This window comes from Chrysochloris asiatica, unplaced genomic scaffold (assembly GCF_000296735.1).
Source record: "Chrysochloris asiatica unplaced genomic scaffold, ChrAsi1.0 scaffold00094, whole genome shotgun sequence".
Lineage (NCBI taxonomy): Eukaryota > Metazoa > Chordata > Mammalia > Afrosoricida > Chrysochloridae > Chrysochloris > Chrysochloris asiatica.
This window is the reverse complement of record NW_006408612.1, coordinates 1,977,328-1,992,494: the sequence shown is the minus strand read 5'-3', so window position 1 is coordinate 1,992,494 and position 15,167 is coordinate 1,977,328. Positions and strand designations below refer to the sequence as shown.

At 38.0% G+C, this 15,167-nt stretch overlaps 1 protein-coding gene across 8 annotated transcripts in view; it reads right to left on the bottom strand.

The window, feature by feature from the left end:
• Positions 1-6,625: 6,625 nt before the first annotated feature.
• DYNC1I2 (dynein, cytoplasmic 1, intermediate chain 2) overlaps positions 6,626-15,167 on the bottom strand; it is a 64,101-nt gene continuing 55,559 nt past the window's right edge. For 6 of the 8 annotated variants that reach the window (XM_006866630.1, XM_006866628.1, XM_006866625.1 and 3 more), the window contains 3 exons: positions 10,198-10,338; positions 8,258-8,383; positions 6,626-7,252 (listed from right to left, as the gene is read on the bottom strand). In XM_006866630.1, the coding sequence (XP_006866692.1) occupies positions 7,139-7,252; positions 8,258-8,383; positions 10,198-10,338 (381 nt within the window). In that variant the 3' untranslated portion in view covers positions 6,626-7,138. The remainder of the gene's footprint in view (positions 7,253-8,257; positions 8,384-10,197; positions 10,339-15,167) is intronic. The other 2 variants (XM_006866631.1, XM_006866626.1) reach the window with 2 other exon arrangements.

The window sequence follows — 15,167 nt, the reverse complement described above, 5'->3', positions numbered from 1 at the left end:
ATGAAAAAAAAAAAAAAATCTCAATAGGAACTCCATCACTAAGTCATCAAAAGGAGCAAGATTTAAGCATAAGCACCAATTGGATACCATGTCACCTTTAAGGCCATTTTAAAAAGCTACTTTAAAGATGTCCATTAGACTGCCATTCTGTTCAACACATCCTAATTATTACAGCTTTTTACATTTAGAAAAATATCACAGTGCCAATGGGTTGGAATACTGGGTTCAACAATGGAAAAGACACATGTAAAAATGCATTACTCAATAGAAAGAGGAAAATCATATGCCAGGTTTTCATTCAAGTTAGTCCTCTTTAGGGTTCAGGGGATAGAGGCCACTGTTTATTAGTAGTAGTGCAAAGCAGAATGCATGCATTGTCTTATAAAATTGAAAGACTAGGATCACCCCAATACAACTTTCCTTTAGTTACTCCCCTGAAGTCTTAAATCATTCTTTTCCTTCAAGATGCAGTATTTCAATATAATTGCAATGGCATTTCACATGAAGAGAGTTAATGAACTTTGCAGAGAACTGAAGATGTAAACAGGAAGATAGCTACTACCAATGAATTTTTGGCATAAATATTGTTATTGGATGCATCGAGATGGTTCCAAATCATAGTGACTCCTTATACCATAAAAGGAAACACTACCTAGTCCTTCACCATTCTTACAATTGTTGTGTTTGAGTCCATTGTTGCAGCCACTGTGTTAATCCATTTCCATGAGGAGCTTCCTCTTTTTAATTTACCTTCTACTTTATCATACACGATGTCCTTTTCCAGGGATTGGTTTCTCCTGATAATATGTCCAAAATTTGTGAGATCAAGTCTTGCTATCCTTACGTCTAAATAACATTCAGGCTGTACATCTTTCAAGACAAATTTATTTGTTCTTCTGGCAGCCCATGGTAATTTCAATATATATATATTTGCCAACATCTTCATTCTAAGCCATCAATCGTTCTATGGTCTTCCTTATCAACTGTCCAACTTTTACTTGCATATGAGGCAATTGCAAATACTTTAGTCCTTTAACACTTTAAAGAGGTACTTTGCAGTAGATTTGCCCTTTGATTTCTTGACAGCTGCCTCCATTAGCATTGATTCGGGTAAAAATGAAATGGGATCCTTGGCAACTTCATTCTTTTTTCCGTTTATCATGATGCTGCTTAAATGATTCTTAATGGAGCAAGAATCCCTAATTATGTCAGAATGATAATTTCAGATTTATTACAAGTTAACAGTATTTTTCCTCACTACAAGATGTGATAGTTCTGTGTCCACTTGATTGGACCAGGAGAAAAAGAGGAAGACCACCAACAACATGGATTGACACAGTGGCAGCAGCAATGGGCTCACGTGTATTAACAACTGTGAGGTTGGTGCAGGACAAGGCAGTGGTTTTTTTTTTTAAATGTTTATTGTGAATTATGTGATAGTTTACATGGGAGAACATTAGCTTTAAACTCATCCTATCATATATCATTTCATTGCCATAGTTACAATCCCTTCCATGCATCATCAATCAACCAAAGGGTATACCCTGCAAGCCTGCCCCCCAGTCATCAGCATACAGCCCCTCTCCCTTTCTGGGTCTAGAGTCCCCAGCCTCTCCATCTCTCCATGTCATCATCTCTGTTTCTCTGGGTAAGGTCCTGCACCCATCTTCTCCCTCGATGGTTTCGGGGACCTCTGCTCCTGGACTGCAAAGTCAATCACTCCCCTCCTTTTGCTACAAAACGTCTACTTGTACATTTCCAACCCTCACAGTCAGTCCTGATAAGCAATTATTCACTATTGTACCATCTCCTTTCATCAGCCCTACCCAGACAGATTGGCTACTACTCAGTGGAGCAGGCAGTGTTTTGTTCTCTTGTGCATAATGTTACTATGAGTTAGAGCTGATTCGACAACACCTAACCACAATGTATAAGCTTCACTGGTTTTGATCATCTAGGTAACTCAGTTTAAGACATTTGGTAATGAGAGCAGCTCTAGATCTAATAGTGCTTGAAGAGTCAGTGGCAGGTCATAAAGTTAGACGTGCACAGCTGCACTCCATCATTAAATTGGACATGGTACATATGAGATCAGGCGTGAGCCAGAGCTGAAGGCCCAAGTTGCATAAGGATGTGGCCCAAATGCCCCTGGTCTCCACTCTTGTAGCATTACCTTCCTCTCTCAGTTTACACCTATGGCCTTAGGGGGGGTCCTTTACAATCAGTTAACCAAGGAAAACGCATGCTTAGTCGACTGGTGGTTCTGCACAATATGCAGGCACCACTTATAAGTGGACAGCAGCATTACAGTCCCTTTCTGAGGCTTTCCTGAAGGATAATGGTGAAAGGAAATCCTCCCTATGGGCATACATTTGAGCCGTGCACCTGGTTTTTCATTTGCTTTCAAGGAAAAATGGCCAGATACGTGATTGTATACTGATTCATGGGTTTTGGCTAATGGTTTTCTGGATGGCTAATGGTTTTCTGGATGGTTTGGCTAATGGTTTGAACATGATTGGAAAATTGGTGGTATCTAGGATGACACGTTCTGTGGAAACTAATCATTCTCTTTCTCCTGTCACTCTATCATTGCCCAATGGGACGTCATGGTAATAGGGATTAGGGTTATACATGGGTTCAGCAGCATGGCTTCCACTCACCAAGGCTGATTTGACTACAGCTACTGCTGAGTGCTTAATCTGACAGCAGCAGAAACCAACAATGTGTCTGTGACATGAGACAATTCCTTGTGGAGATCAGACAGCAACCTGGTGGCAGGTTGGCTACATTGGACCATTTCCCACCGAAAGGGCTGCATTTTGTTCTTAATAGAATAGACACTTATTCTAGATACTGATTTGCCTTCCCTGAATGAAATGCTTTGCCAAAACTACCATTCATGGACTTACAGAATGTCTGATCCACAGGTATCCCACACAGCATTGAACACTGCCTTGGATCAAAGGACTCACTTTAAAGCAAATGAAGTGTGGCAATGGATTCGTGCTCATGGAATTCAATTCTTACCATGTTCCTAATCATCCTGAAGCAGCTGACTTGATCGAATGATGGAATGACCTTCTAAAGACAATTACATCAGGTAGGATGGCAATACCTTGCAGGGTTGAGCCAATGTTCTTCAGGAGGTTGTATGTGCTCTAAAACAGTGTTCAATATATGGTGCAGTCTTTTCAATAGCCAGGATTCATGTGTCCAGGAACAAAGGGGTGGGGATGAGAATGGCACCAATCATTATCACTCCTAGTAACCCACTTGCGAAATTTTTGCTTACTGTCCCTGGAACCCTATGCTTCAGGTCTGGGTATTTTAGTTCCAAAGGGAGAAATATTCCCATCTGGAGACGTAACACTGATTCCACTGAATTGGAAGTTGAAAATGCTCACTGGCCATTTGGGGCAGCATATACCTCTGGATAAATAAGCAATGAAGGAAGTTACTATATTTAGTGGTATGATTGATTGATCCTGATTACCAGGGGAAACTGGACTGACATTACATAATGGAGTTAAAGAAGAACATGTATGGAGTCCAGATTTAATACTACCATGCCCTGTGATTTCTATTAATGGTAAACTGTGGTGGTTGCGTGCAATGGAGTTGGTTCAGACTCTTAGTGACACTGTATAGGATCTGAGGCTATAAATCTTTACAGGAGCAGAAAGTCTCATCTTTCTCCCACAGTGGTAAACTACAGCAACCCAATTCCAACATGAAGACCCTTTATGAACGAAAGTTTGGGTCACCTCACCAGGCAAAGAACCACAAACAGCTGAGGTGCTTGCTGAGGGTAAAGGGAATACACAATTGGTGGTGAAGGAAAGCAATTCTAAATATCAGCAAAGGCCAGGTGACCAGTTGCAGAAATGACTGTGGTTATGAGTTTTCCTTGTGTGTATGCATCTTTTGTTTTGTCCACTTATGAAATACAAGATGTAATTAGAGTTAATGTTTTTGGTTGTACATGTGTTATTTGCAGTATGTTAGGTGCAAGTATAATCATTGTTTTTATTTAGAGATTTTGGTATGGTTTAAGGAAATATACACAGGTGCCAAGTTGACAAGGGTGGACTGTAATAGTTAAGGTTTGTGTCAACTTGACTGGAGCAGGATTCTCAGTGGTTTGACAATGAAGATGTGAGCAGTCCATCAACTGAAAGAAGTGTCCTTGGGTGTGTGGTCTGCTTCCAATACACTGAACACTCGAGGAAAGCTGGCTTGCTTTCTGCTGGGTCAGGACTCTGCATCTGGCTTGTCATCTGCCTCTGATTCTTTGGACTTGAGCCCGTGGCCTGCTCTACAGCCTGCTGATTGATCCTGGGAGTCCTCAGCAGCTGGCCATCTTATCTACCCAGCCGATCTTATAAAAGCTTTACTGATTTTGCTTCTCTAGAGAACCCAGCCTAAGAAACAAGGATATCAAATTATCTTTAACCTCTGATTTAAATAGAGAAAAACCAAACAACAAAAAAATGAAAAATACGCCAGAAAGTAGTAACTTGTTTCCTATTTAGAAAAGAAAGGTAACTGAAAATAACAACTAAGGTACAGTTTCTATAGCTGAGTATTTTTCGGAATTGTAAGGTTTTCATTTCTAATAGTGTAAAGTGCTGTGATAAACTTTTCTACTTAGCTTAATCTTGAAAGGAGCCTTAGACAATTACTTAATACTTTCTCCTTTGGTATTTTATGTTGTAAATCTAAGGCAATGCTGCTGAGTCGGTTCCAACTAACAGCGACTTTGTATATGGTTTCCAAGGAGAAGTAAGTGGGTTTGAACAGCTGGTCTTGTGGTTAGTTGTCCAGTGCTTATCCTACAGTGCCACACCGGTTCACTCTTTTAAGTAATTTACTGCATTATATTCATCTGTCCTACAAATGTAGACTAATGTTGAATGAGGAGCCCTGGTGTTACTTTTGGGTAAGCACTGGACTGCTAACCCACCAGCCACTCCATGGGAGAAACATGAGGGAGGCTATCTTATCCCATAACAATTTATAGCCTTGGAAATTCTATACAGGGTCACTATGAGTTAGAACCAACTCTACACCACCTAACAAACGACAACACCAACACTGAATGGGCAAAGATCTACATCACTATATTTTAGGGGAAGGAGGAGTTGGAGTGATAAGTATTTTATTTTCTTTCATAACTGAACTAATCTGTCTGAATCGATGAGAATCCAACTAGTCATATCTTTTGATTTCCAACATTAGTCACAATTCTGTATTAACAGTTTTCCTTTTCCCTAGTGATTTTTTATAAACCAAAGGAGAATGCAATAAAACATTTCAATGGTTACGTGAAATTTTCTATACAATGTGCCTCTGCATAAACTGAGCTTTTGATTCACAGATATTGTTACCATGAGATAATTTGAGATATTTACCAGCTGATATGAAAATCTCATCTTTGGTATATAATTGGCAATTTGTTGTTGTTAAGTGCTGTGAAGTCGGTATTGACTCATAGCAACACTGTATGGGGCTTCTGAGGAGCAGCTGTTGAGCCTGAACTGCCGACCTTACAGTTCAAACGATTTTGCAGTCTGATGCATTAGCCCACAGCGCCACACCAGGACTCCAATTGGCAATTACGGGGTATCAATTTATGAAAGCTAAATATACAAAAGTGGAGAACTGCCTCTGAGGTAATTAGAATTAATTATTTTAGGTGAAAGAACACTTAGAAATCATACAATCCAAACTTATTCCCAAGGCATGGAGAATAAATAGTACCCAGAGACACTTGAGTAGCACCCACATTTCATGATGACTGGAGCTGGGACTAGATTCCAGGTCAGTTAATTTCTTATGCTATATAACAATCATAGTTGAGAGGCCTTGTCATTATTAAGAAATTTCTTTTCCATCAAGTCTTTGTTAGGATTACTAACAAAAGCAAAAAAACGTTCAAACTGTGATTTCTAATCTTTCTTCCCAAGTCACATTCTGTTGAACCAAAAAGCCGTAAAACTTTAGAATAAAGTTTTCATGGAAATGGTCAATTTACAGTGGATAAAATCAAGATCTAGTCTTAATTCTTTCCTCTAATGCTAAACTAGGTTTATTTCAATACTAGTAATTCCTAGGAATTTGTCACCTAACCCTCAGATTTATAGACAAAGCTGTGGTAACAAAGCTGAGATCTTAAGATGTGGACCAGATTCAGTGATGACATGTGGGTTCATTTGAACACTTTTCCTTCAAGGCTACTGCCACCATGAAGCCAATTTCTCACAACAGAGGTTTTTACTCTCAGAGGGCTCACATACATAATCTGGATCAGTGAAAATAATGGGCAGCCTTCCATTTGTTCTTTAAAACAAATATATGTTAGGTGGAAAGAAAATAAGGTGTCAAAGTGCAAGTTAAACTAGAGGGATTTTTTTTCCACTGACAGATTATCTAAGTATCACTTCATATGCACTTCATACGGTAACTGGAAATCAACAGCATATTCAGTATCGTGTATTTAAGGCACAAAACTTTGTAGGTTCTCAGGTTGCTGCTTACAATAGGAGCTTAAAGAAGAATATGAAAAAAAGAAAGACACTTAGGAAAAATTTATACTGCAAGGAGTAAATCAAAATGAAAAGTTACTGCATATTTGTTTTTATTTATAGACTGCTACCACATGAAGTATAAAGAAGAAAGAGGCAATGTGAGTAGAACTTGAGTAGATGGATACATGCTATGGGTACGGTACACAGTGATCTCACACATTATGGTTAGTGAGAACAGTAACAGTACAGTAGGGAATTAGGATTATTTAAAAATATGCCGAACTCATACAACTGTGCTTTAGAAATAGCTGATAGTGTTGTAAGTTTCAAATGAATTAAAAAGAATAACTAATACGAAATATACAACTGTATATAAGAATTCAGAAAAGGCTACATTTCGTAAAGTCAGTCAGTTGTATTAAAAATGATACAAATCCAAAACAAGATGCATGTTATAAAAAAGGGTAAGTCTTGCTTGTGACATTAAATCCACAGTTCAATCCACACAATTTCCTTTTGATTATCATTTAGACAGAAGCATGCAGACAGTCTTAGGATCTAATTAGAATCTTCCCTGAATCTACTACGGCTACACATCCCCTGTTCAGGAATTAAGAAGGTATTCGCGTAGCTGCTTCCTCCTCTGCATCAGCTCGATTCGCATTAATTTCTGCGAGGGTTCGGCCAAACCGTGCCCATTCATCATTGCGTGGAACAGCAATCTGCTGTAAAAAGAAAGACAACATTTTAGGTACACTGAAATAAAAGATCATCCTATCCACTTTTATTGAATTTGTTTTCAAATAAGTTTTTGCAATAAAAGGTAAACTGTCATTCTAATATAGTAGGAATCTGGCAATGCCGTATTAGAACACACACCAATCAGTAGTGCAAAGGGATGTGCCTACGTCTAAGCCGATAGTGTCTAGTACAGCAGCTGCTAGCCAGTCATATGTGACTATTTACATTCAAATTAATTAAACTTAAGATAAAAAAAAAAAAATTCAGTTCCTCAGTTGTAGTAGCCATATTTTAAGTGCTCAGTAGCCACATGTGAGTAGTGATACCACACTGACAGTACAGAGGCAGAACATTTCCATCAGCACTTAGACAGTACTGTTCTAAGCAATCCAATTCACTGCCCTCCAAACCCAATGCCTAGCGACCATAGGTTGTCCAGAGAAGGTGAAGAATCATGAGTACTAATGTTAGTACTAAGGCACCAGCAAGCCTATAGTGGAGGAAATCAACCCCAGGCATTGTGTAGAGCCACGGTGAGCATGAAAGGAGAGTAAGCTGCAACTCTGTATGCTGGGTTCAATTAGGATGACTTTGCATCAAGGCTCAAGGTTCAAAGTTGATAAAGTCACCGCATGATTCTCAGAAGATACTACTTCTCATTTTTACTACCTTGCCCAAAGAAATCTATAAATATAGAAAAGTAAAATCTAATCTCAATTACATGAAGTTCAATAATAACTCCAAATTTCTTCTTCCTGAAAAATTTCTAATTTCCAGCAAGCATGTTTCAAAAAATCAGGGTACTTTTAACATTTTCATGTTATCCTCAAAATCTGTTGCATGGGGACATGGGACATCTCAAGAGTTGTGTCCACAGTGGAAAGTTAAGTTTTATTTTACAACAATATGGTTTATACAATGCAGGAATCTCAACAGCAATGGCGTAAAAGCTGAATAGATGTGTCAAAATGATAGGCAGAGTCCCATACCTCTCCCACATCATATATAACAATCTGTCCTTCAGAATCACCCACGGCAATCTCTCTTCCAGAATGGGTCCATCTTACACGATTAAGAGCAGGATTACCTTCCACGGAGATGCTAGCAGTTGGCACCTAAAGTCATTTAAAATATAGTGCAGTGTTAAAAGTTTCATCAAGATTTCTATAAACATGTAAAGCAGTGATTCTTTCTTTCAACCTGACTACATTTTCTAAAACAAAGATGAAAATAGATAAAAAAATTCTCCAAACTTTTTTCCTATTCAGCGATAGATTATGAATAACATTATAGTCAATTCTTGAAAATGGTTTGGCAAATAACTAAAGTCCTTATGTAGAGAATTCTTACCTGACTAGACAAGATCATTTTAGAAGAGCTCCTCTTTAATACAGTACTCTCTGTTGTTGTTTTAACTTCTCTAAGAAGTCAGGTTGTTTGAAAGCATATGGCCAAAACTCCATTTAAAAAACAAACAAAACAATTCAAAAGTCTTCATAAACAGATTATAGTTCAATTTTAGAGGGCTGGGATGAATGGTGTAGCTTGCATTTCTATCAGGAGAAACCTGTGATCCGATGCACAATTCCTAGAGACATTCCTAGTTAAAGTGCAACATGCACCTTTCTATGAAGGCGGCAGAAGGATGGCGCCAGTCCCTTCCAACCTGGCTCTGTGCTGAAGAAAAAGAAATTTACTTGCCATTACGTAACACACAGAGCGAACAATCTGATGCTTGATTCTCATTAAATGTTGTTGTTATGTGCTGTGGAGTCGGTTCCGACTCATAATGACCCTGTACAGGGTATAGCACAATAAAAATTCTTACATTAAAAAAATCTAATAAAAAATAATCATTTTAATTGAATCCAGTTATTCCCAAGTGACTGATTTAACTCCCTAATACACTAAAATTTTTACACATAAAAATTATATATTAGATATATTCTTTAACAACTAGAGGAAAGATCCATATTTAACTGTGGCCACAAATCTCTTAAGACCAAAATTCAAACTAAGAAATAAAAATGACATTCTAGGTAACTAGAAAACATAATCAAATCAATTATTTAGTTATGCTCCCCAAATTACTGGGTCAACAGTTAACACAATGCTAACATTCTTATATTTCCAGCATATAAACTCCATGTCCTGTATAACCAACAGTTTCACTTTTAGGGCTGCAAAGATGCCGCTAGAATAGGAAAAAATGTGGAAAAGACTGGGATATGGAAGAAGGCACCGAGTGAGTTTCTTTCTATTGACAGAATTACTAACATTGTCAATATAAATTCTAAAAACATGTGAAGCCTCTATCAGCTGGTAAAAAATACACATGGTTCAATATAAATTATAATCACAATTAAACGAATTGCTAATAAGTGATTTTAGTACAGCAATTATGAAATCAGGTGGTTTCTGTATTCATTTTATAGTAACAATAACACTCCATTTTCAATCCTCCAAGGGAAAGTCATCAAAATGCATTTTTACTTCAATCACAAGAGGCAGACTTAGGCTAATGTTTATGGATCACACACAATTCTATCAAGGCTAAGAGATCATTTAGAAATTCAGAATTAAGGTTAACATACTTCAACAGTCTGAAACTACCTGCTTTCTAGCCTATAAATGAAAAATATCCCCGGTGCCTTATGAATGAAACTTTGCCAGGACGTTAGAGACATGAGAGTGCTTCTCAGAAGTAAAAGGAAATGCCCCAGTGCTCTTGGCACCATTATTTCTTCTTTCAGTTCTGCACAGCATGCTGTTTATTATTTAGGGTACAAAGCTTATTTAGCTTCTTTGTGATGAAGCCACAATCACTGAGCCCTTTTACATTCCTTGGGATAAAAGGAATTTTACAAATTATTCAATAAATCTCCAATTTTCTGTTTTTCAGCACAATTTTTGTTATTTTCCTGCTCACCTCTGTGTCATTATTGAGATTCCACAAATCCAGTCTCCCCATGCCATCCACACAGGCAAACAGGGCTGGGTGGGTGGGTGACCACATAACATCATAAACATAGTCTGAATTATCTTCAAATGAGTACAAAGGCTTGTTATTCTGAAAGGGAAAAGTTGATTCTTAGCACAGTCAAAATCGGACACACATTCAACAGGCATGAAAACATAGTATGATTTTTAACTCAGCCTAGAAAAAGTTCCGGTAAATTTGTTTCAGTACAGCACTGCCTAGAGTTATAAATTTAGAATAAACTATTAGATTGCTTTTCTTTTCTTTTCAACACGGAGAAGCCATACCATTAAAAAAAAAGAAACAGAATATGATTTTAAACATTTGCGAAGATAAGAGCAGTGGTGGTATTCTTTTTAGTGGCAGAATTGTCTTTGAATCCTCCCATAAAACCAAACACAATGATGAAGAGAGCAAAACCAAAGACTCACAGACCACATCTACAACAAAATTATGAGACGAGGTATCCTCTAAAAGCTCCAAGTCTAAGTGGGTGGAAATAGTCTTCTGACAACTAGAAGACCGGCAGGATGTGTGTGGGAGAAGTGACAGGAAGGAACCAAGGCTTAGGATACCCTGAGAAAAGAAGCCTTCGCAGGGTCAGCAGGGACTGACTGGACAGTGCGGGGGGGTGGGCCAGTTTGACAATGTGAGCAAAAACTACGGTGGCGTTTGCAAAATCCCATTTACAAATAAGTGCAAGCAGACCACAAATACGATGATGGTGCAGTCTGGGCCCTATAAACTCTCAATTTAATATACCAATTCTCTCTTCCAAGGCATTTAAAAGGAAAAATATATAATCAGTTATTGTTGTTGAACAGACACACAACATGCCCCATTCAACAGTTTCTGAATGTATAGCTCAGTGACACTGATGACATTCTTCAGTTGTGCAATCATTCTCAGCCTCCTTTTCTGAGTTTTTCCTCCCCCATTATCATAAACCCACTGCCCCTAATGTTCCTATCTACTCTTTCAAACTGCTGTTGTCAATTTGATCCATATAGATATATCTTAAAAGAGGATAATGTTCAGGGCAGACATTGTCTGCTAGTCAACTTAAACTAGTTTGGTTCCACTAAGACTTCAGGAGATATTTTTAGTTTAAGGTCTAAAGTTATCTTAGAGCAATAGTTTCAAGAGTTCATCTAGCATCTGTGGCCCCAGAAATTTTGGATTCCATGAGAATTTGAAATCCTATTCTGCACTCCCCCCTTTTAATCAGAATTCTTCTACTAAGGTCAAGTCTTCTTTAAGGGGAACTGTTGGGGGAATAGAATCTAAAATGTGGAAGACAAAGACATCAGGGAAAAGGGAAAGAAAAGGTTCAGATAAAAGAAGAGAAAAGGCCTAACTCAGAAGTCCAAGACAGACATACACACAAGGGGTTTGGGGTAAGGACTTACTTAAAAAAATTCATGGAAAAATGAAATGAAAAGATAATGGAATTTTTTCACGAACTTTTTGAAACTCAAGGCACACACACACGAGGATACATAAAAAAGTACTGCTATAAAATGATAAGTACTGCTATAAATGATAAGATCTTTATTAAAAATAAAAATAAAAACATGAAGCTATTGCTTCTCTACCCATCCTCCCCATCTACACTTCTGAAGGCGATGGTTCCATCTCTGATATACACACCACAGAATGGCAACTTTGGCATCCTTGAGGGATTTAAATCATGGTCCTTTTCAATGTTCTTTGATTTTGGGGAACAAAGAGAAGTCTGAAGGGGCAAGATCAGGGTTGTAGGGTGAATGGGTAAGGTTTCAAAGTAAATTAGTTTAGACAGCCCTTGCTAACCTCAAGGAATGAGCAATGAGTACACTGTTGTGACAGAAAAATATTACTTTGGTGGAACTTTCCTGGTCTTTTTTTCACCAATGCAGTTTAAAAAAAAAGTGTTTTCACAGTAAGTCCCTATGACAGTCTGTGTCCTTTGAGAAAATCTTATCAAGATGATTTCCTTTAGTTGTTATTGTTAAGTGCCATCGAGTCGGTTCCGACCCATAGCGACCCTGTACAGGGTTTCCGAGGGTGTAAATCTTTACGGGAGTAGAAAGCCTCATCTTTCTCCCGCGGAGCAGCTGGTAGTTTCGAACCACTGACCTTAAGGTTCACAGCCCGATTCGTAACCACCCCCCCAAATAGTCACTATAATCTTTTGAGCTGACCTCTTTGCCTTGAATTTAACTCATCCAGCAGATCCCTTCAGAAGCCACTGTACCCTCTGAATAGTATTGATAAACCCTAGACTTGTCCCCAATTATGATTCACTCTATAAAATCATCTTCATTAGCTTTAATCTTGCTTAACAGATTGATGAAAAGATAGGCTTTCTGAGCTAGCTAATCTTTGCATACAGCTTTTGGCACTCATTGAGCTGAAAGTTTACTGGAGCCAAGAAATTCACTTAAAATTGAAACTGCCAAACCATGTGAGACTCCAACTTCAGTGGCTACCAAATCAGTAGTAATTCGATGGTCTTCTTCCACCAGTTTCTGGACTTAAGTCACACTTTGTTATGGTTGGTTGATGGTCTTTACTCTCTTGGCTCCTCTTTGATGTCTTCCTGACCCTCCTTACAGTGCCTGATCCATTGAAGAATTATTGCTTTATGTGGGGTGTTTTTTCTGAAAATTTGTTGTAAAGCTTCAGTGATGTGGGAAGACGTTCACTTGAGTTTTGTTGAAAATTTCGTACTAGCCCTTACCTCAAAATCATTTTTTTCCCATGGTACAGAAAGTATCCTAGTTTTGAAGGCACTCTAACAAGACTAAGACAAACTGAGAGAACATGACTGCAGCCATCCACTGAGCAGAGATGAGTTTAAACACACTTTGTTTGGAATAAATCCATGCATGTGTGATCTGCAACTCTAGGTGTGATGCTATAGAATAAGCCTGAACTGCTAACTACAAGGTTGGTGGTTCAAACACATCAACTGCTCCTTGGAAACCTGATACAGGGTTGCTGAGTCAGATTGACTTGATGGCACTTAACAACAACATACGTATAATGGGGCATCAAAAAGTTCATGGAAAATGGAATCGAAAGATAATGAAATTTTTCCACATGCTTTTTGAAGCCCTCTGTGTACACATGTAAACATATACACATACATATTTCAAACTTTTTGGAGCCATCTGGTTTAGCTGTTGCTGTTAAGTCAACTCACGGCAATTCCATTCGATGTGAGAATTGTGCTCCACAGCGTTTTCATATATGTATGATGCATATGTAAACACACACATGCATGTATACGTAAACACATACAAATAGCACTTTGCAAAAAACAGGAGAGGAGGCTCTACTCTAGACTGTAAAATCAGAAAAGTTGTCCTTGCTTATCCCTCCTTCCTACAAGTACAGAAAAAACGAATTTCACTTTGAGACCATGAGCAACCGGAAAGGATCTCAGTTAAATCCCATAGAATACTGTGGCAGATTATAGTTTTCAAAGAGTGACACACCAATATACATTCCATCTACAGGGTTTTCTTATAGCATGATGCTGACATTCTTCCATCAAAAGAAAATGGTCTCTGTTCCTTCCCGCAAACCTGAGTAGACCTTTATAATTGCTCCCCCTAACAGAATGCAGTGAAGTGCTGCTGTAGGGTTTCGGAGGCTGGGTTCTAAAAGGTGATAGGGGCTTTGCTTTGCTGCTGGCTGCTGTCTTTTGGGACACATGCTTTTGCATGTCAGATGGCTGGCTATCCTGAAGCTGCCATGCTAAAGACACTATGAGAGGAGACCACATCAAGGTAAGAGAACTAGCTGCCTGAGGAGCCTCAGTTATTTCAGTCTTCCCAGTCTTGGCACCAGACATATGGGTGAGAAAGCTTTTAGATGATTCCAGTTCCCAGTCAATACCATGTGATGCAGAAGTGACATCCTTGCTAAGCCGTACCCAGACTGTAAATTTTGTGAGCCAATTATATGTTATTATATTAAGTCCTAACATTTTGGTATGTTTGTTACATGACCATAGTATGTACAACAGTTATTGTATGAAAAAAACAACAACTAAGTACCAGAACAAAATACCTTCTAATGATGAAAGGATATCAGAAAGAAATGCCGATGAAATGATGAAAACTACAGCTTAATATTTCAAAGCAAGCTAAAAAAAATAAAGAAAATGATAAAAGCTATGAAATAACATAAACCACATCATAAAAATTATAAAATGAGGTGACCAGATAAAAGTAACCTCTAGAGAGAAGCAACAGAAGTCAGTATAGACTTAGAAATAAAAGAAAAAGATTAAAGTAGAAGAAACACAAGAGCAAATAAACATAATAAATAATGCCTTAAGAGAAAGCAAACATGGAAATGAAAAAATAAAAAGAACCAAGAAGTTGGAGTACTCACTTGCTTATTTTAAAACATACTACCAAAGCTACCACAATCAAGTCAACATGATGATGGCATAAAGGCGGTCATACACATCAATGAAACAAATGGAGAGTATAAAACGTAAACCTCTACGTTTAGTCAACTGACCTTTAACAAGAGTGTCAAGACAATTCATTTGTTGAAAAGAATAGTTTCAACAAATGGTCCTGAGGCAGTCAAATCTTCATATACAGAGGAATGAAGTTGGACTCTTCTTTTCTCACAACTCAGACAAAAAATGAGATCAAAATGCATCCTACCTCTAAATGTACGTGCTAAGATCCTAAACCTTTTAAAAGAAAACAGAGTAGTAGAGAAATCTTTAAGACTTTGGATTAAAATAATGGTCTTTTAGACACAAAACCCAAAGCACAAGCCACAAAAGAAAAAATAGATACACTGGAATATATATATATATATATAATTTGTTGTTGTCAGGTACCATCGAGTCGGAACCGACTCATAGTGACCCCATACACAAAAGAACGAAACAATGTCTGATCCTGGGC